The sequence below is a fragment of the Furipterus horrens genome, unplaced genomic scaffold (assembly GCF_987537825.1).
Source record: "Furipterus horrens unplaced genomic scaffold, mFurHor1.1.pri manual_scaffold_2, whole genome shotgun sequence".
Lineage (NCBI taxonomy): Eukaryota > Metazoa > Chordata > Mammalia > Chiroptera > Furipteridae > Furipterus > Furipterus horrens.
In genome coordinates this window covers 12,560,480-12,582,499 of record NW_028327172.1, presented here as the reverse complement: position 1 = coordinate 12,582,499, position 22,020 = coordinate 12,560,480, and the positions used below count along the sequence as shown (strand labels likewise).

Here is a 22,020-nt window from a genome sequence, read left to right as displayed (position 1 = left end):
TCTCCTGAGAAAAACTAGGTACTCTCATATGTGCTCTTAATCTGATACAGCGTTTTCTGAAAATAATTAGTAAAAGTTTTTTTCAATACAGTAAAAGTTTTTTCATACCCTTTGACTAAGGCTGGTCAACAGACTATTACTCTCAATTCTTCATAATCCCTCTGCTATAAAATTATACATCTACACCCTCTGCCTTGCCCTAAGGCTTGGCCACAAGATTTGTTTGAGTTAATGAGACGTTAAAAGACTTGATGCCAGCAGAGGCGTGAACTGTGTTTTGGTAGTCCAGCCTGTTTCCTGCATTCGAGTGCTACCATGAAACGAGCACACCCCACGGAGCTGCGGCCCCTTCGTCGCTTCAGGCTGCGTCTCAGAATGGACACACGTGGAGCGGATCTAACCCAACCTGCAGCCTGGAGGCAGGGCCAGCCGACCCGCGAACTGACGTAAATGTGCCTGGCCAAGTCCAGCCTAAGAGAACTCCAGGTGATCTACAGACCCAGTGTGAAAATGAACACTTAGTGTTGTTATAAGCCCCTCAGTAGAATACTAGTTTGTTATACAGAACTGTTATGGCAACAGCTGACCAAAACACCCAGTAATCCGACACCAAAGAATTTATCCTAACGGAACCACAAAAAAACAGATTCACATACAAAGATGTTTATTATAGCAATATTTATATAGTGAAAAACTGGAAACATCCTATTATCAACTAAAGGAGGAATACTTAATAAATTACGATCTAGCCAGACCATTAAATATTTGAAGCTATTAAATATCATGTTTTTAAAGAACACTCAAAAATGCAAGAAGTTCATACTTTAAATTTAAAAAGCATAGAAAACAAGATGTCCTGTTTTTAAAAATTATCTACAAGCAGAGAAAAAAATCAGGTAGATTAAATCATTCATTTAAGAAATACAAATGCTCTTCTGTGCTAAATATTATACTAAGCACTATACCCAGAATAAAGTAAAACAAACATGTTCCCTGACTTTCTGAAAATCACAGTCTAGTGAGGAAGATAGATTTTTTTTAAATAATCACATACATGTAATTACAAATTGTAATAAGCTATTGTGGCAAAAATTACAAATTATCACCAGTATTTATCCCCCCTTCTTACTCAGTACCAGAGCCCCTGAGTTTTACCTGCTGGTGGCCACCTGGAATAGGCTACACTTCTGCCCTTCCTTGCCCCTAGTTGACTAAGTTCTGACCAATGGGATCTAATTGGAAGTGGTGCACACAACTTCCAGTAAACATCCTTAAAAATAAAGGGCTTCTCTTTGTTGCCTTCCCCACTTCTTACCAGATGGAGCAGCTATTTTGGACTATGCTGTGGAAGCTTCGTGCTGAGAATGGCAGGGCAACAGAATAGGAGGAGCCCGGGCTCCCTGACACTGTGGAACCATATCACGGGCCACAGTTCACCTAGTTTTCACATGAGAGAGAAATGAAATTCTACCTTGTTTAAGCCATTTTCACTTTGAATTTTTAGTCATTCACAGCTGAACTTAATCCTAAATGGCACAGCGACAAAGGAAACATGGAAGGTTCCATGAGAGATTATAATAGAAATAGCTGATTTTGATAGGAGGAGGGGGTTGCAGAGCTCGGTCCTCTGGGGAAGTAACATTTGAGCTGCTACCTGATGCCTGGCCAGGACAGCACCAGGTGAAGGAAGATGGGGTGGCAAACTGGTCAGGGCAGGGGAAATCAAAAATGCAACTATTATGGCTTAAGCCTGAATCACCACTGGGACAAGCAACGTACTTTGGGATGTTAGGATTGCTTCTACGACGAATGGGAATGAAAGCAGAGCACGGAAGCAACCAAGTGCTTTGTTCCAGTATCAGAACCTCTACTCTAACAGACAAAAGACCACATACGCATGGCAAAAATGAGGAAGCAAGGGTGCAGAATGAGAATAAACCATATTAAAGAAATTAATAATTGCTTCCACACTTCAGTATTACTAGTGTTTAAAATAGCTGGATTCTCTGAGTAGAGTGGTTCATATGCCATGAACAGACAAGAGTTTGGTGCTAAAATTTTTTCATGTTTCTTGTCTATTTCTGATTATAAAGGAAACATATTTATTGTGGGGAATTTAGCAAATATACATAAGAGTATAAATAAAAAGTAAACTACCTGTAAATTCATCACCTTCCAACAACACTTTATACCGACACTATTTTTATACATATTTACACACTTACACACATACATACCTATCACACACACACACACAAATGGGTTGTAACACATATAAAGTTGCATGTGCTTTTTCACTTATTTATCATGAGCACTTTCCTAAGTCATGAAAACATTTTTGAAACCATAATTTTTAGCAGCTATATAACAATTTCTTTAGCTGATCAAGTCTGGAGATTCCCAAGTTAAAAACTGTCAACCTGGCCCTATGGGTCAACAACTTGACTTCAAAATCTGCCATGGAAAGTTTCTATTCAGAAACCTCAAGTTATAGTTGGAAAGCACTGGAACTTTCTAACCAAGAATTCAACGAAATTGACTGAGTTTCGGCCATGAAAGATGCTCCCTCAAGACCATTATCTTCCCAAATATAGCCTTCAATTTCATAATGTCTTGAGAAAGAAACTGAATAAATATCAAAGACTGCAGTAGCAATAACAAATAAAAACTAATAAGTGCTTACTGTAAGAATGACTATCTGCAATATTTTGGGTTTTTAATAAAGCAAAGGAAGGGAATGCATGCATCTATTACTTTACAAATAAGTTTTCAAGTGGCTATAGAAAAAATGATTACAGAAGAAGAATGGACACAAATAATGACAAAGGGTTAATCACTGTTAGTTCTGGGATATGGCATTCTTTGAACTATTTTGTATTTAAAAATGTTCTCACAACCAAAAAATTAACGTGAAATTAAAATATTAGTCATGTAAGTAAGGTAATTCAGATTTTAGTTATTAAAGTTGAAGGAAAATGATTGTTTTCCCAGAAGCTAAGTGGATCTGGTGAGGAAAGAAAAACAAAAAACTGGGCATTCAGCATTAGGAGCTTGTTCTACAATTATAGTATTTTAAACTAAATATCAGTGTTCCATGTTGGAAATACATGTGAGGAAGGACCTACTTTTGAGCTGTACAGCTGTGTTTCCTTCAAGTACTATCTTACCTAGAAATGATACATTTTCTGTTATCAAAATTTGTTGTTTTAATAGTTAAGCAAATAGAATTGCAAGACTATATTTCAGCTTCTGACTCTAGTTCCCTTTCCTTTATTGATGCTAAACCCATTTTTTAAAATTCTAGTTTCTAAAATCCAAACTTAGTCCAGATGAGTTTGCCACTCGATACATATATGGTTGCAATTTTCTATTAAGCAAGGTCGCTTGTAGAAAAAAAATTAAGGAATAAAATGTTACAAAAATAAACCGAATCTTTCTATCAGTGCTCACAAACAAAAATTTTAAATAAATGTAAATTGTTTTCAGTTGCCCCATTTCCCTCAAATGTAGCGCTAAGCTGTCTTAACTTTGTGACAGCATCCCTCATCCCTTACTCTACTAATCGGTTCTCACCTTGTTTCTCTGCTGGAACACGTGAATTTTTCAGCAAAAGTGACTCACTCATTGGCATCTTGTCAAACTAACCCTGAAACTATAAGGAAGCTCATCGCTAACAGATTTCTGAAGCTAGAACACTTTCCCTAACACACATCATTTTGACTTCAGAGAACTGACTCACTATCAGAGCCAAGTTCATACTAATAAACTCTGTTTATATTTTTCCTTAAAAATTGTTCTCCATCATACGATTTCCTCCCAATTTTAGTTTGGCAATTCCCTAATCTAAAACTGGAGAAGACAAGATGGGGAAATGTAGTAGCTTAAAAACAAAAAAGGGATGAAAATAAACAGCTGTTTACTCAGCTTGGACAGTCTATTCTGAAACATTAACAACTCATATCTACTCCACATAGTTCTCTAAATTTATTTCTCCCCTTAGTTAAAAGAAAACACAATACAATACACAATAAATATGTCTCCAGAAATAAATTACTCTCACTGCTATTATTTCATTAAATAAAACCTTAGAAAACAACATAAAAATCAATTACTGAGAACTGTTCAGTCAAAAATCTTCAGTGAGATATCACTAGCATTAACTATCAATTGCAAATCAGCTAATCATTCTGGTTCACATGTTTACCTCCTGTAAGACAGAAAACCGCTCCTTTTAACCAGAGGAAAGATGGTGGGGAAGGAACAAGAAAACAATGATTTGTCAGCCTCCCATAGACAATTATGTACAGTTCTATCAATTGTCACACTCCACCTGGTGGCAAGAGCTGCCTGAATTGGTGGAGGTCATTATACAAGAAATACCAAAACATACTTTCCCGATGTCCTTGGAAAAAAGCAAGATGCTCTTCTCTTGCCCTATACAGAACAAATCTAACAAGTTTCAACCAAAGCGTTTGCACATTATAGTAGGTATTAGGTCAATACCTAATAAAGACTAACATAAAGGTATGACAATAATCACAAGGGGAGACCTATATTTAGAGCAATCTATTTACAACCATTCTCTCCAAGCTAGTTGTCATCTCAAGTCTTTAGGACAGGTAACAAGGCATAGCCAGCAGCTCCCACTCCCACTAACTTTCTTTACCCCTTTCCCCGATGGATAAAGTACAGAGTTTAGTTAACACAGTTAACAGCAGCTTGCCACATTGCTTTTAGATATTTGCCAATAACATATACCCATAGGATATTCTAGATAATGATTTCAAACAAAAATAAAAATAGATAAACAGAGCTCAAACAAAATTAAAACTGAGTCTGGCTGCCCACACTTATTTTCACACATGAGGAAAAACAGCAGTTCTCCTAGAAGCCTCAAGCAGACATATCTTTAGAACACAATGTTAAAAATATGCCCCCACCCTCCCCCTTTTCCCCTACCTGTTTCTCACTCAAAGCTGTGATTTTGGCTTGGAGCTCATGAAGCTGTTTCTTTAAATCAGCATTCTGATTGGAAAGAAAAAATATCTGTGAGAAAGATATTTCATTTGTTAACAGAATAGTAGCAAGAAGACTTTATGCATATTGCATTACAAATGATGAAGCAACCTTAAGCATTTAGCCAATCAAATTCATCATGCATTAAATTGTACTCGGATTATCACTACCTAATGCACAGATCCCCAACGTAGGCTCCTAACACCAGAACAGGGGCCGCTCCTTTGCAATCATTTTAAATTATAGGAAGTTTTATATTTTTGCATCTGTAAAACAGTACTCCTTTCTACTGAAAATATTGTTATTCTTTCCCGAAAGTATCAGCTGACAGAAAACCTAAAGCCCCACTAATCAGACAAAAGCAGGAAAATGGAAGTTGTAAGCATGCATACACTGCCTGCTTAACGGCATTATCAATAAAGATAAGAGGTTTTTCTCTACTTGCCCTCTCCCTTATTTAGTAGCGCACATTTGTTATTTTAGCCTAGATTTGAAAAGCTGTCAGCGCTGCAACTGCCTTGACACTACATCATTCAAATTAACACACTGACTACCAGGGCATTTTCTCAGTTTTCAAATTCTAGGATTTAAAAAAGAATACTATTTTAGATGAGATACACAGAATATGCTTGCCTTTTACTCAAGTGGGGGGAAAAAATCCAAGATTAAAAAAAGCAAGATTAAAGCTTAATGTAGCAGGACAGCCTTCCAGCAGACTGAGCACCACCTCCATGAGAGCCTGACTTTTCCTTCACCGTTCCACATGCAATTCTTTCAGTGAGCTCTGCCTGGGCTCCTGCCAGGTTAGGGCACACATCCTCCCTCTCATGTGTACTCCATGTAGTTTTTTTTTTTTCATAAATGTGTGTGTCTACAGATACAGATATAGATAGATAGATCACACACAAGACTGTACAACAATTTCAGATTTTTCACGTTAAGACTGCTGTTACGTGATCACCAGCTATATACAGAAAATGCTGAAGTTTTCTACTAATATTTCAGTTGCGGTAACATAGGTTACCATATTAAACATAAAAGAATCTATTAATCTAAGGTCCACTGCATCTTGGTTCCCTAAATCTAATTTAAATAATATATTTTAAAAATAAAGAAAAATGGAGAAGCTTCTCAAAGAAGTTCAAGTGTCAATCAGAAGTTACGTGTGAGCTATCAATGGATTGTGTTGAAACAGTTAAGTCACGGGGTGCTAAATTTTTTGAAATGACTATTATTCCTACTTCCAAAGTAGGAATAATACTCCTTTTACTTCCTAATACTTCCATTTCTCAAGCCAAGAATTTACTTGACTTAAATGTACAAGGAGGAACGTATAGTCTATTTAACAAGCTAAAGATACATACACATAAACCTGAGCGCCCATCAATGGGTCTAGTTGTTTTGTGAACAGATTATGAGTTAACAAACGCAAGGGAGAAATCCTAAGAGAGTCTGGTAAGTGCTCCCCATACTTATGATCCATTGTCTAATGGCTGCAAAAGAGACACTGCCTGAACAATAAATACAATCCTCAAAGATAGAATAACTTTTTAGGAAGAGTTCTCTTCAGGGATAGAGAATAAAATGTCTAAGTCAAAAACGCCTATGAGAATTTAAAGAATATGTAACATTTGCTAGGTTAAGGGCTCTTTGAAGAATGAAAATCAAATTTATTAAAGCCTTTTTAAAACTTATTCTAAAATTTTTACCCTGAACACAGTGTGATTAAGTATTTAAAAGTTCTGTACAATATCTCTACTATAAACTATGAGAAAATAAGAATGGTTCTGGGCCATATTCAATAATTTTGAGACTATAAAAAGCCTTACAAACTGATTTTGAATAAATGGGCTTATGAAAATGAAATTTAAGCTCTATGAAGAATATTACCATAAACCCCAGCCCCCGAAAAAGTACTCAAAGCAATTAACACAAAAGCAAATAACAGTAGCAAAGATGAAATGATAGCTACTGACAAATTATAACCAATGACTAGATTTTTCTAAGCCCTGATAACGTGAAGACCAATATGCTAATATAATTGCTGTGAGAGATGAGATAGTTTTTAATACTTAAATATTGGTATATATTTTAGTATTTTTATGGTTACTTTGTTTTAAATTATTTCAATTTAAAAATTAAATGAATTAAAATTAAATAGGTTAAAAGTAGTACTTTACCTGTGGATCCTGCTTCATTTGAGCAACCAGTTTCTGGTAATAAAGAGAGAAAAAGAACCGTCACTCTTACACATTAACTCACTATGGCTAATCAGGTTTGGCCCTCAAAATCTAGAATTTTAAGTCCACACTCAAAAAACGAGGAACACCACAATCAGAACCAAAAGCCTCTGTTAGCTATATAAAAGGTTATTAACAAGACACTCCTTTTAATATAGGGGGGGGAATCAAGCTACCACTTTATAATTGAAATGAAGTGATACTGCTTTTAACAAATCTGGAGACAGAATGGGGGTCAAGTGTGGGGTTTAAAAGGCTTAACAAGCTGGATGCTCCAAAAGCCAAATATCTCTTCAAAATGTTGTCACTGTCTATAGTTCCAACTTAGGCCTAGAAAGCTGCTGCTCCCACATATAACAGCCAAGTGCAGAAGGAGCCTGGTGTCAGACGTGACTTCACCACTGTCTTCTCTGTGAGGGGAGACAGGGGTGTACTTGGTGGAACAGTGACACTTGGCATTTGAGAGTAAGAACGTGAAGGAACGATAATGCAGAACTCTACCTACCTGGGTTCCTCTGGGAAGGAGAGTGCTACCAGAATACTGAATGAGTAAAACCTTTACCGAGGAAAACAGAAGTCCAAACAAAATGAAAACCAAAGAAAAGATGGATGTTGTCTGATCTTAACCCAACTTCTAAAAGCATCACTGCCCAAGACTCTGAAGGATAAAGGAGTATCAGAAAGATGACTCCTAAAAGTTATCTGGGAATAAGCTGTTCCCCAAGGGAACTTTTCATATAACTTAAAATCTGTCCCTCTCAGCCCTGGCTGCTGTGGCTCAGTGGATTGAGCATCAGCCTGCGAACCAAGTGTCGCTGGTTTGATTCCCAGGCAGGGTACATGACTAGGTTGCACGTCAGTTCCCCAGTTGTGGGGGGCTCGTGAGAGGCAACCACACAGTGATGTTTCTTTCCCTCTCTTTCTCCTTTCCCCTCTCTAAAAAGAAATAAATTAAATAAATAAATCAGTAAACTTAAAAAAAAAAAAAAAAAAAATCTGTCCCTCTCTTTGGGTGACAAGGCACTTTTAAATTTTTTAGTCATAAAATAAAAACTTTCTAAAATATATTATATGCTTATCTGCCTTCTTAAATATTGGGTTGGCCAAAAAGTTCGTTCAGCTTTTTCCATACGATGGCTCTAGCAGTGCTTAGTTGTCTTTAACTTCATTGGAAAAAATTTTGTTAGACTGTACTGTGACAGCTGTCATGTAGCCGTGCATTTTTTTAAAACACTTACCAAAATTCGTGAATTTTTGTGCAGCCATTTTAATATTGAAGGCAAAAGAAAATACACATTTTTGGCGTATTATGCTTTATTATTTCAAGAAAGATAAAAATGCAACTGAAACGCAAAAACAAGATTTGTGCAGTGTATGGAGAAGGTGCTATGACTGATTGAAAGTGCTGAAAGTGGTTTGCGAAGTTTCTTGGTATTGACATTTTGGCTAAATACTTCTTTGCTCTGTGGCTGTCTTATGCATTGGAAGATGTTTAGCAGCACCCTGGCCTCTACCCACCAGAAGCCAATAGCGGAAGATAGCCAACATACTCAAAATATCCAGATCAATAAAGTTATTGGTGAAAATGAAAAATGTGTCTTCCATTTTACAGAAAAAAACAAACAGACTTTTTGACCAACCCAATATTAAAAAGTCAGCTTTTATTGTATCATCTGTGGTAAATGACTTCTCACCTTTATTCTGGTTGGTCAAAAGTCTTATTTCAGGTGCTAAGCTACATTCTAGAAAGCTGAGGTTGCCAACCATGTGACCTCCAAATACACAAGGCATATAGGTTACTTACTACATACTCTACTTCACACATGACAGTAGTAACTCTTCTACATCCTGGTCTTAATTACAAAATAGTAATAACACATTCTAAGAGCTCAGTGAAATGAACAACAAGGTTTTATACATAAACATTTTTACTAACACAGCCTAAAGGCTAACCACACTCTTCACGAAGAAACCTTTGGTTTTCCTTTTTGATTTGGTTACCAGGCAGTTGGTTCCTATCCTAAGTTGCCTTTTTAAAGCTAAAAAGATTTTCTTCCATGACACTGGAATTTAAAAACTGATTGATAACCACACTAAATCTCCATCTTTGAGGAAATGAAATAAACTATACCATCTGTAAGCAGTGAAGCCACATTTTGCATCATCAGAGGCAGGACTGAACACCCTTAACTACAACTTAACTAGACCATCCAAATCTTAGTGATTTTAAACTGACGCTGTGTTAACAAACTTAAGTTACTTTCTATTGCAAGAATACAGCAAACTAGAGCCCACAGGCAAGTCTGGCCATCTACCCGTTTTTGTAAATAAAGTTTAATGGGACACAGCCACACCCATTCATTTATAAATTGTCTATGGCTGCTTGGTCTGCACAGCAGCAGAGCAGAGCAGTGTGACAGAGATCATAAATGACTTACAAAGTATAAAATATTTTAATTTACTATCTGGCCCTATACAGGAACTATTTGCTAACCTCTGCTTTATCTATTCCGTTCCAGGTAAATTCTCTGAAAGTTTAAATATGGCTTTCATCAAATCTGCATAAGAATCATCAAAAGGCAATTTCTCAAAAAAAGATGAGATGCCCATCACAGGCCATTATTATATAAACATTTATTCAACATCAATTCTGTGCACGTTGCTACTTTTTAAGCCATCTCCCTATCAATAAAGAACAAAACTACCCTTCTATGATGGCAATACCAGGTGGTTTCACAGCACACTTTCTATCCAGCAAGCTCAAGTTCAGCCCTAACTTCAGTCCATAACTGGAAATGCACAAAGGGGTGGCTTTTGCCTCAGCCTAACAGCCAGAGCATACTTTGATGTCATTCCTGGCATCCCTGAACTTGTCATAATTGGTGATCATGCAAGTTACCACATATCCAACCAGAATAACAATATCTATAAACTAGGCATGTCACTTGGATTTACTGTTAATATTTAAATTTTAAAAAATTAGAAAAATATTCTAAGTGTAACTGAAATAAAAATATATTAAGAGACTATATTTTAAAATACTATCAATAAACAAAAATGTTTATTATTGCAAAAACAAAATGTATAATACTAAAGGATGAATATATATGCTATTAATTTTATGCTAAATGCAAATAGTTAAATATGTAAGAAAATAGTTAATGTGAATACTAAGATAGTGTGTGGGATAACTTTATGAAGAATATTATATCCCTTTTGAGTCAACAAATATAATTTTAAACGTAAATTAGATTTTAAAACAGAATAAGCATTAAATTTTTTCATAATTACAATGTTCATAAAATTGGTATGCTTGAATTAATATATGAGACAAAAGAGTATTTTAAAACCCTACTTAATTTTTAGTAATTTAGTTCAATTTAGGTCATGAGTCTTTCAAGAAAATCTTATTGGGATTTGTTCATATTTTGTGAAGATGAACTAGAAGCAAAATGTCAACTCTGCCATCCCAAACTTTCTTGAGAGGAGGATTATCACCAACAATCACACCAACTTCATTAAATGATCTGACCCATGTAAATGTCCAATTGATTATTGTTCCTCAGAAATGTGTTCTATGATGATGTTGGCTTTGAATAAATTATGAACTTAACTGTCATCATTTGCCATTCAGCTATACCGGGAACTCAACACCCTCTAGGTTAAAAAGACAAGCTTGTTTTGTCAACAAGTTTTTATTCTCCTCAATTACTAACAGAAATAAGGCCAAATAAAATAAAATGTGCTTATTTCATCATATACTTAATTTAAATATATAAAACTTACTAATACTAAATTTCTTAAAGTTACCATAAAAACCAAACACACTTCACACAGAGAAGCCCACCTGTACACAGCAAACTATAACACTACTGTTGAGCAAGTTTAACAAGGTCCAAAGCAGCAGCAGGGGTTTTTGAACATACAAAGACTTCATGTAAAAAGTAAGTGTGTGTGTGTTTGTGTGTGTGTGTGTGTGTGTGTGTCTATATATATATATATACATGAAGCTTTGAAGCTTTCCTGTAAATTCTCATCCATTAATGCTGAGCAACTTGCAAATTCAGTAATTACCAAAAGCCCAATGTGTTCTTCTACCAATCTCAGAAATTAACCTTACCTTAGACTATTCAGATAAAACAAAGGAAACTATACCTAAGAACAAACACCTTGAAAAAAATATCTTTTCTCCTATTCCAACACCCCGAACATTCAAAAACTGTCAATTCATCATCATTTATCTCTTTTTATTAACTGAACATTACATATGTCTATGTGTCTTGAACCTAGAACCACATCCAGTTAATGTATGTAGAAAAAATATAAAACAGTGATATTCTGTTTATATAAAAAATGGTAATGATTTAGTTATTTAAGGATTGCTTTTTGTATTGGTTACAGTTAGAACAAGTAAAACATTATACATATTTAATTTTCAAAAATTCAATATACAAATGTATTTTATTAAAATAATTATTATATCAGGTAAATATAATCATTAATATATTTTTATTTCTATATTTTAAAGGTTTGTGCCTAAGTACCTGAGGTAAAATGTAAGAATTATGAAATCTGAAATTTAACATCTGTGAAGGCAATCACATTTCTTCACTAACAACTGGAATCAAGACATAAAACTGCATAAAAACTTCAGTATACATGGTAGTCAAGTCAAACATGTCTCATTTAAAATGTGCAAGCTAAGTCGTAAATCACACGAACAAAGGCCCTCAGATGAATTGGAAAAAAGTATTTTTTAACACCTTTGGTATACAAAAAGTATTTTCAGTTCATTTCTGTGAAAAGGAAATCAGGAATATTTTATTAAAGTTCTTAGAAGTATTATCAATGAGTTTATTGAGAAGTGATAAAATGTAAATGACATGACTGTTAAACAACTGTCTGAAAGATGATTAGCAATTGTACTAAAAATCAGAGACGGGCCTGTTTACTAATCTTAGCCATTACTCAATAACATGACGTAGGAGAAGCCAATAATGCAACATACCTGGTGAACCTGAATTTCCACTTTAAGAGCTTCCTGTAGAGTCTGCAACTCCATCCTCTACCTTCTCCACTTTCTCTTATGTCTGCTAATTCTGTAGTTTCTTCAGCCTCCGTTTAAAATTACAAACTCCTCTTCTCACTGCAGCTGTAGAGATCAATCAATGTTTTGGATCATTATGTTAGGTATAAAGGAAATATTAATGTTAAATACAATAAATTACAGTAGATGAAAACTATCTGACTCTCTAGCACAGGGCAAGAAATGTCCCAAACAGATTTCTTTCCAAAATCAATAGCTGTACAGAATTGGTACCAAAACTTTCTGGGTTTTATTCTTTGAGCATTCTTCTACAGAACACTTCAAATAAGTAAGAAATGAAAAAATGTTTTAATCTGGTCAGGAAAACACCTCTGCACCTACCATGTGCTCAGTACCACACTACATCCTACATTCTGAGGATACGGAGCGAACAAGACCACTTCTGCCCTAAATGCGCCGGAAAACTAGAGGGGGAGCCTATAACCATCCAGGACACGCTGCCCTTAGAAAGAGACACGTAACAACAGGTCATACATTTTTAAACATCACACAGAGTGAACTGGAAAGTCCAGGGTCTCTCAGAGCTTACAGAAGGCCAGGGTACTTCTTGTTATTTGGATGAACTCTTTAACTCTATTAAAAATTTTTTTAAACTAAAAACGGGAAAACTCTGGTTTAAGTTAAAGGCTTACATTTAACAAATTAATCATTAACACAAATACAAGGCAATGTAGCTATGTTTCCCACAAAGTTCTGAAAGGGTATTAAAAGCAAATCTCTTGTGCGCAACAGATCAGGTGGTCTGGCAATGGAACAGGCGCTTCCAGCTTCGCAGTGAACGCCATGTCCCTGTCAAGGTTGCCAGTGCGTCCCTGTGGCTGTGTGTGTAACTGCACATGGGGACAACATCAAAAGTCTGCATCTGTGAGTGTGAACTCTCCTGTCCTGCTCTACTCATCACTATTGCAATTTCAATCAATGCAATGGTTAATTTCTTTTTTCTTGTTATCAAAATACTCTAACCTAAAAGACAATAAATTTCAAAAGTGAAAAATTCCTTCAAACTCAAAGCAAAGTTTGCGTCTGTCTGCATACATTTAAACTTTACATTTTCGTACCTATAAAACTTGTAGTCAGAGTAACTTCTCAGCGTTCTTACAAATTGAGGAAGGGAACAGTCAGAAAGCGAAAAGAATCACTGCTCCTTAAAGCAATTCAATGAGATTCATACTCTACACTTTCCAATAATTCTCTACCTATGGACGAAGTCCATGGTCAACCTAAGTTTTCTTAACACTTCTTTAAAACCTGATTTGACAGTTATAATAAAATCACTAACTACAGAATATGTACTTGTCAATATTAGTTCTCATTTTATTTGCTTACCCTCACTAGGTTTAAAACATCGCTGCCGGCAGTATTTCCCCTAGGGTGTATATACCGTTTTGTAGTGTCAAAATATCTAACCTAAAATAAAAACTCCTCTCAAAAGTGTAAAATTCCTTGAAACTCACATTTGTGGAGGCTAGGAAAGGATTATTGTACAATGATATTATCAACCAAAAAATTTAATAAAGACAGTATGTTTAGGGGGTATAATTTGGAAAAGAAGACATATTTTGATGAACAAACCTGGGTTTTTCAGCTATTTATTACCTTAGAAAATCTCTGGAACTCTAATAAACGTGAGACTCGTTAAGATCCTGATTTAGACCAAGGCTTTTGTTGTCATGTAAGATTCCATTACATACAAACTCACATGTTAAAACTACAGTCACTTTAATTTGAATACTAAAATAATCTTTCTACTAAAATTCTTGACTTATGTACTAGTTCTTCCTGACAACAGTACTTGAATTATTTTTAATTTTGCAGAAAATGTGTCCAAAAATTATTTGTTATAATATTTACCAAATTAAGAATCATCTTGAAGTTAACAGGGTATTTTCAACACCAGAAAGGTCATATTTTATTTTACTGGTAGTAACATATTGTAGCTCAACTCAACTCATATAAACTACAGAAACAAACAGAAGTTAAAAACATGGAGAACTTAGAATATAAAAAAGTTAACATAATTTACAGTTAAGAGTGCTCACAAGTTTTTAAAACTATGAAAAAGCAATTCACTGAAGAAATAACCACCACCAAAAAACATGAATGAAAAACATAGCCACAGAAATGTAAATTTTAAGAAGACAAGTTTTGTCTATCAAACTGACAAAGATTTATAAAAATAACACCATGAGCTGTCTTGAGTTTGGGTCAGGTGGCACTTCCATAACTTGCCACAGGTTATCTCTGAGGGGCAGCACTAAGGGTCATTTACTTTCTTCTGTCCAGGGTATCGATATTTCAAAAATTTCAATAGAATATAGGCACTTATTTTTATTTTTAAATAATAAAAAATTAACTCCGGGTCGCCAGATAAAGCATCAGGAAATTTTAATACCGATGAGACAAACTGTTCAGTAAAAGTAAAACCAAGGTTGAACCTGCAGGCTCAAAACCTCACGGAGCGCCTGGCGGGCTAAAAAGCCTGCAACTCAGGTTAATGAGGGGCTGACAGCTTCTGCCTTCTTCATTCAGACTGCTGTCCACTTATTAGACACACAAAGACATACATTTTATTTGTCAAGAACTCTAAGTGCCAATTAGTCGTTTTATTTCAAAATAAAACTTTTAAAAGAGGGGTTAAAAAAGGCAGTGACTTGTTACAGAAAAACTTACGGAGAATTAGAAGATTCATTTGATATCGTTTTTCATAAATGTCTCTTTCTGGAAAGCAATTTTAGGAGACTGGACTCTCCCTAAAGGAACAAATTCTATACACATATTTATAGCTTCTAAAAATCCTTTTTAAAAATATTTGGGGGGGCTACAGACAACTCAGGCAGCCATCATGTGAAGACCATTTGGGTGCAGCTTACAATATCATAAAGAAGGCATGATTTGTTAATATCTGTAAAAACAATGATTTATCATATTTTGACTAACACTACTAAGTTATAAATTAATTGTTGCACGGTAAATATAAACAGATGCATAAAACAGTAATAGACACACTTTGCCGAGAGGCATTGCCTTTCACCACCCAACAGCTCTAAATCCTACCATCAGAAAGGACAATTGCCCAGGACAGAATACCAACGTTTGTTATCTTCAAAACTATACATGTCAAACCACCAGGACACCTAATGGTCTCTCACCAAACAAACAAACAAACAAACAAAAAACAAATAAAACCTCTACCAAGCAACCAAACAAAAACACTAATCAAATCCCACTAAGAAAGGCAGCAGTGATGTCTGGGAAGAACTTTTGCTGTCCCCCAAAATCAAAAGACCTGATTCCACTTACTCACTGTGTAATCACTCTCAGCCTCAGGGTTTTTAAAATTTGTATGTTTGCTTATTAAGTCGGGAAAATTGGAACAGTACCACCTACTTCATATAATTGTTATTAGGTTTAAATAAGGTAAATACCATACGAAAAGCCCTTTACATCTCAATACAGTATATTACTGAGAGGACTGTAGGCTTTCCTATTTTCGAATTCTCTAAGAAAGGAGTTTCTAACTATTTTTCTGGGTATAGTTCTACTTGGAGATATGTGACCTCTAGGTCTTTCATTATGATTCTAATAATTTAGTAATGCTAAACTTTGAATTCGCTGCTAAGAAATACTGCTCTGAGCTGTGGCTCAGTAGACTGAGCATTGGCCTACGAACCAAGTGTCGCTGGTTCAATTCCCAATCAGGGCACATGACTAGGTTGCACACCAGGTCCCCAGTTGGGGGCACATGAGAGGCAACTGCACATTGATGTTTCTCTCCCTCTTTTTCTCCTCTCCCCTCTCTCTAAAAACAGATAAATAAAAAAATAAAATAAAAAAAGTCACCTTGTTAAAAAATTAATTAATAAGAAATACTGCTCTGTTCTTGAACTACTATATACCTTTTCCAATCAACTCAACTCGTCAACCAAGTTTCCTTAACTAATAATAAATTCATAATACATTGTGCCCCGAGACTGAATTCCCTAAAAAGGGTGAACTGTGTGTTCACTATACCAGTTAGTTGGTGTAAGACTCCATTTTTGATCTATATTCTCAGAATAGTGTTTTGAGTAGATACAATTAATTTTTTTTAATATAAAAAAACTAGAAAGTCTGGACAGATCTATGTATCCTTACTTGTCACATGCCTAATATTAAAATATCAGTTTTCAATTTGTGCAAAATACTATGTATCTCGTCGGCAGCCGTCCGTCTCGAGAGACGATGGTGTAGCTTCTTAAGAGTCTATCTGCACCGCCGAGAATGGCTGTGCAGTCCGACTCGGGAGTGACATGGTATCTGTCTCCTCCCGTGTTGAATCGACATCTTGCGATGACGCTGGAGTGTCCTCTCCAGTGAAGCTGAAGCTACAGAGCCTGGGCAGGGTGATATGGAGGGTCTGCTGTTGCCCATGCAGCAGACTCCCCCTCTCTTCGCAGCTTAAGGGTCCAAGGGAAAGACGGAGTCAATACAGCTTGGCTTCAGGTGCGCCGCAGGAGTTGCCGATGTTGACTACAACGTCAAACCGCCTTAGGGACTCCGGCTCCAGATTTTCTGTCGGGGTTTACTCCCTTAGCCTTTCCCCTGAAGAGGTATGCCGCAAGGCAGCGGAGGTTTTTTGGAGTCAGAGTTTTCCTTCTCTGATGTGCCCTGACTGGAAGATCGAACCAGCGACACTTAGCTCGCAGGCCGACGCTCAATCCACTGAGCTAAACCAGCCAGGGACACTATGTATCTAATGCACTAAGAAATAAAACAGTATCTTCAACTTTTAACTAACAGTGCTAAAATTATCATGGATGTTAAAAATAATAAAATTCTTTTAATAGCACTTATTGAAAACTAACACTAACAGGAATCAATAAAAATAACATAAAAATATAATGTTTTTTTTCTTTTCATGGTGGTAGCTCTTTGGTGAACACTCCTCAGCGCCGACAGAAAAGACTATCGCACAAAGAGCTGGCCAATCATGGGTTCGAGGCTCCCGTTTGAACCTGGCAAGGTCACTGCGCTCAAGTCCTGGTGTTGTTAACTGCTGACAAAATCACTCCAGTGAGACTGATGTTTCCTAAACATTAAATTAAATTTCTACACACACACACCTAGATTTAGCATATCTGAATGTCTGAATGTGTTTGAATATAAAATACATGTATCATTTCTCTTTTATTTTGGGAGGAATCCTCATTTAAAAAAAAAAAGGAATGCCTACCTACCCAAGTCATATCATTCCAACTCAGGGCATGGTATTTGGGGTCAGGTCAGGTCAGGTCCCACAGCAGCCTGTCCTTCACCAGTCTGGGCACTGTCTTCACCTGTCCCTACGACCAGTGTTCATTCTAACATGCAGTTTCTACCTCAGCTTCCTGGGCCCAGGTCTAACTGGAACACACACATTCTTCTATTTCTCACCTTTCTGTACAGAAATCAAGCGTGTTTACTAAAATCATCCCAACCGTACCCGACAACCAGAACATTGAACTAAATTTAAAAACCCACAGACATTCAGAATGAAGGAGGCTGGAGAGTAGTGTGTAAGAGCAGTGACAATGAAGCTGACATTTTAGAACTGGTTGCCGCATTTACCAGAATACTATTTAATGATTAAAAAAAAAATAGTCCAGACAAGCATGGCCAGAAGCATATACATATTCACTACACAAAAGTTAACACAGAGGGGTGTGGTGGTCTTGGCAGAACCAGTAAGTATTTAATAGAAGTAGAAGTTATGGGATATAGATTTCAGATCAATTTAAGGAAGAGCTAAGGATTAGAACAGTACAAAAAAGGAATGGGTTACCTTATGAGGTAGTGGGCTGCCTGTCATTAGAAGTATTCAAGAAAGCTGCATATCATATCCCCCTCTTGGAGATTCACAATGCACATTAGCATATTAAAGGTTCTGAGAAGTCCTGCAGTAAAGAAACCTGTTTAACTTTAATGCAGCATCTCCCAAGTTATCTGACCGCAGAACATTTTTCCCACCCCTGCCCCACCTCAGTAATATTTACTCATTTCTGTGGACCTAGATTTCCTCAAAATACATTATAGAAAATAATAAGCTACATTTTTTTAAATGTAGTATTTAATATGTACCTGAATAACAATCTGTTAGGGATAAAGGAAAAAATTGCCACATCAGGTAAAAGGCTGGAAGAGAAGGCCCTTAAAGTCCCTTCTCTAAAATTCTGTGATTCTATCATATCTCAGAGTAAAAGGGAATTGATTATTTATTTTAAAAGGTTCCATGAGATGGAGAGCAACAGAGGAAAAACTGGGACAGCTGTAACAGGACAACAACAACAAAAAGAAATTTAAAAAAAAAAAAAAAGATTCCATGAGAGAAAGGCAAGTAGAATAAAAAGATAGTAAATGGAAGGTTAACTGGTTCAAATGTCTCCCTTTCATGTTCAAAGCCCGATCCCTACAAGAAAGACACCCCAAGTTATCAAAAAATAAGCCTTAACCAAGTGTCTATTCCACACATTAAGTTAATTACTATTTAAGAGAGAGAATTAAAAAACTAAAAAACAAAAAGGATAGCTTTGCATTAGGGGACTACCGTATCCCAGCTATCATGTTTGAATTTAATTTATCAAATTTTTTATCATAATACATGCTCTCCAAATAAGGTTAATATTTGTTTGATCCTTTCTTACTAGACTGCCTTGTGTAATCTGTGATCTTGAATTAGACATTCAAAGAAGTGATTAAGTGTGATGATTTCTAAGCTGTTAAAGTAGATTTTAAAGTAGACGTTAGAGAAAAATATGTTTGCCAATATGCCCCACACTGCTACATTTCTCTCTCTTCTTCTCTTTAAGAACTACACAAAACAACATACATTAAAAATGTAATATCAGACATTAAGCCAATTCAACATTAAATTTAAGAATATAAATGCTTAAAAGTCCAAAATTTCAAAGTCAAGGTTCCCACAGTTACATTAACCTAGCCATTTTGCACATATACTAAGGCGATCAAATTTAACAGCATATTAAGTAATACAAAACACAACGGGAACCTTAACTTTTAAATTTCCTGACTTTTGAATTTTCAGCTTTATCCACTGCATTAAGGACATTTTTGGCACAGGGGACCTTTATATTTTAACAGATTATCGAATGCAGGAACATGCAAGCCTAGCAGTATTATTAGAAACACAAATGCATTTCAGATATGGCTATGTGAAATTAGACAAAAATTCACTTTCACTTGATGCAAACAGCAAAGCCTCATTTCCAGGAAGAGAGCTTTTTTGCAAAAATTCACTGAAAAACTTAGCATCAGGCACATCATGCCTGCCTGGTAAAAGTACTTACCAATTTGGGGGAAACTGGCCCTCCTTCAGCACTCTCGCTCCCTACAACAGAAGAAGGGAAAATGGAATTAGACTACAAACAAAGATTTATGGCATGACATCACAAGCTGGAGACTGAAAGGTTTCTATCTGATCTTAAGAAGAAAAAAACAAACACAAAAATCTCCAAAGTGCTAAAACCCAAAAGAAAGAAAAGAAGAACAGGTAGTTTTTACAGCATGGAAAGAATGCAAGAGATGTTAAATCTCTGACTTTCCAGTTTTTTCACTTTTCCACGGTTTTTTCAAAACAAGGAAAAGTAAGTTTTGAAGATTTCCCTTTCCTGAGACACACAGAAATGAAATGCACCTCATCTAAACAACACACAAATCCATTCTCATCCCAAATGGCCTTCCCTGTTTGTTACTTTATATTAACAAATTGAGCTAACATCATTGGTCCTTAGTTTGGTCTACTTAAAAGCACTTTTTTCAATTAAGCTTGAAATGAATTTGTCTCATATAAGGCTTTAAAGTTCACAGCATTTTATATGTATAATCATAATTTTAATTAAACTTTTCATTCACATTCTTAAAGTCTCACCATTTTATACGTAAACCATGTAACATAAAAGTGACTTTCCCGCCCTGACTGGTGTGGCTCAGTTGGTTGGACGTCGTCCCGCAAAACGAAAGGTCACCAGTTTGATTCCTGGTCAGGGCACATGCCAGGGTTGTGGGTCAGGGCCCCCCGGTTGGGGGCGTGCGAAGAGGCAGCTGATCAATGTTGCCTCTCGCTCTAAACCTGTAAGTATCTTCCTTATGCTTTAAACATAATATGTTTGTTGACTGATGTTATTCCAATTTCCTCAAGGGATATTTCAAAAAATACTTATGTCATCCAGATTATAAATTTAATCATGTACAGTCATACCAAACATATAGTAAAATAATTTAAAGAACTCCAATTCATACAGTTAACATTCATTTCCAAAAATTTTTCAATTTGCTGTTTTATCCTGCCTTTTGTTAATAAGCAGCAGTACTTTTTAAAGTTCTCAAGTGCACATAAATGACAATTTCAATCACCAAGACTAGAATGACTCCCAACAACAAAAAAATCATGTACAAACCTATAGAATTATATGGTTATTAAGAAGTGGATTCTCACAAGGAAACAAAAAATTTGTAACTGTGTGGTGATGGACGTTAACTAAATTTACTGTGTTAATCACTTCACAATACACACATCTATCAAATAATTATTTGTATACCTAAAATTAATACAATGTTATATGTCAGTAATGTCTCAGTTTTAAAAAGTGGACTAGTAACATTATGGATAACTGTAGGACTCTGTGGCCCTCTAAATCAGTACCATGCACATAGCAAATGCTCAGTAGAGTCTGTCAAATGACTGAATTCACTGAGTGGACCCTTAATGCTCTGTCACAGGTTTATTCTCTTGAGAGCTTTTTCACACTGGGGATAATTTCTTATGCATCTATCTCCCACAGCATTGTTTTTCAAATGAGTAACTTTGGACAAAAATAGTTAAGAATTTAAATATTACCATTTAAAATATAATGAAAAGGAAAGGACTAATAATTTGAGCTAAATTAAAATTAAGAATTTCTTTTCATCAAAAAATATTGAGATTGAAAAAGCAAGCCACAGAATTCCAAATGATAACTGCAACGCATACAATGACAATGGTTTATACCCAGAATATATAAAACATGTTTACACTCAAAGTGATCAGATAGGGTTTGGATTTAAACTTTCACTTATATGGCATTTGAAAAAATACAGTCACATAATTCTTTCTGAAAGTCATATTCAGTAAAGAGGCACATGGATGAACGTCTTATCTCCAGGGCATTTCCCCAGAAAGCAATAGCAGAGTCAATCCCAAACTGATAAAGAATTTTACCATGGTATCATGGAACTGCTTGCAGGGACTGCAGAATCACATAGGAAATCAAAGCCTGAGAGGTTCAGTGACTTCCCCAAAAGTCACACAGCCAGTTGGTAGTGAAGGTGGAGCAAAGCTTACAAACCCTGAGATTTTTCTGACTGGGCTGGCCTTTCCACTAGACCTCACTTCCTCGTAACCAGCTCTAGCAGTTATTCTTCTAAGAAACAAACTACAGTAAATACTGGCCAAATATTTTTGGAAAAGTCTGCATACAATGTTTAAAGAAAAATCATATAAGTCAGCTATCTAGGGCAAGTTTTTAAAGCCTGACATCCTTTATGCCTGAGGGATCCCTGGGAATGTTTCAGAGGCATCTGCCAACTCGGTAATACTATATGCTAAAGTCTATATGTATGAAAATTCTGGCAAAAGGATCCACA

At 35.8% G+C, this 22,020-nt stretch overlaps 1 protein-coding gene across 10 annotated transcripts in view; it reads right to left on the bottom strand.

Annotated features, from left to right (window-relative positions):
- PHF21A (PHD finger protein 21A) overlaps positions 1–22,020 on the bottom strand; it is a 164,560-nt gene that overhangs the window by 118,430 nt on the left and 24,110 nt on the right. For 8 of the 10 annotated variants that reach the window (XM_090262132.1, XM_090262084.1, XM_090262146.1 and 5 more), the window contains exons 2-5: positions 19,686–19,726; positions 12,265–12,408; positions 7,197–7,229; positions 4,960–5,025 (exon numbers count right to left, since the gene is read on the bottom strand). In XM_090262132.1, coding sequence (XP_090118258.1) covers positions 4,960–5,025; positions 7,197–7,229; positions 12,265–12,318 — 153 coding nt within the window. In that variant the 5' untranslated portion in view covers positions 12,319–12,408; positions 19,686–19,726. Of the gene's footprint in view, positions 1–4,959; positions 5,026–7,196; positions 7,230–12,264; positions 12,409–18,163; positions 18,276–19,685; positions 19,727–22,020 lie in introns of all 10 variants that reach the window. The other 2 variants (XM_090262101.1, XM_090262108.1) reach the window with 1 other exon arrangement.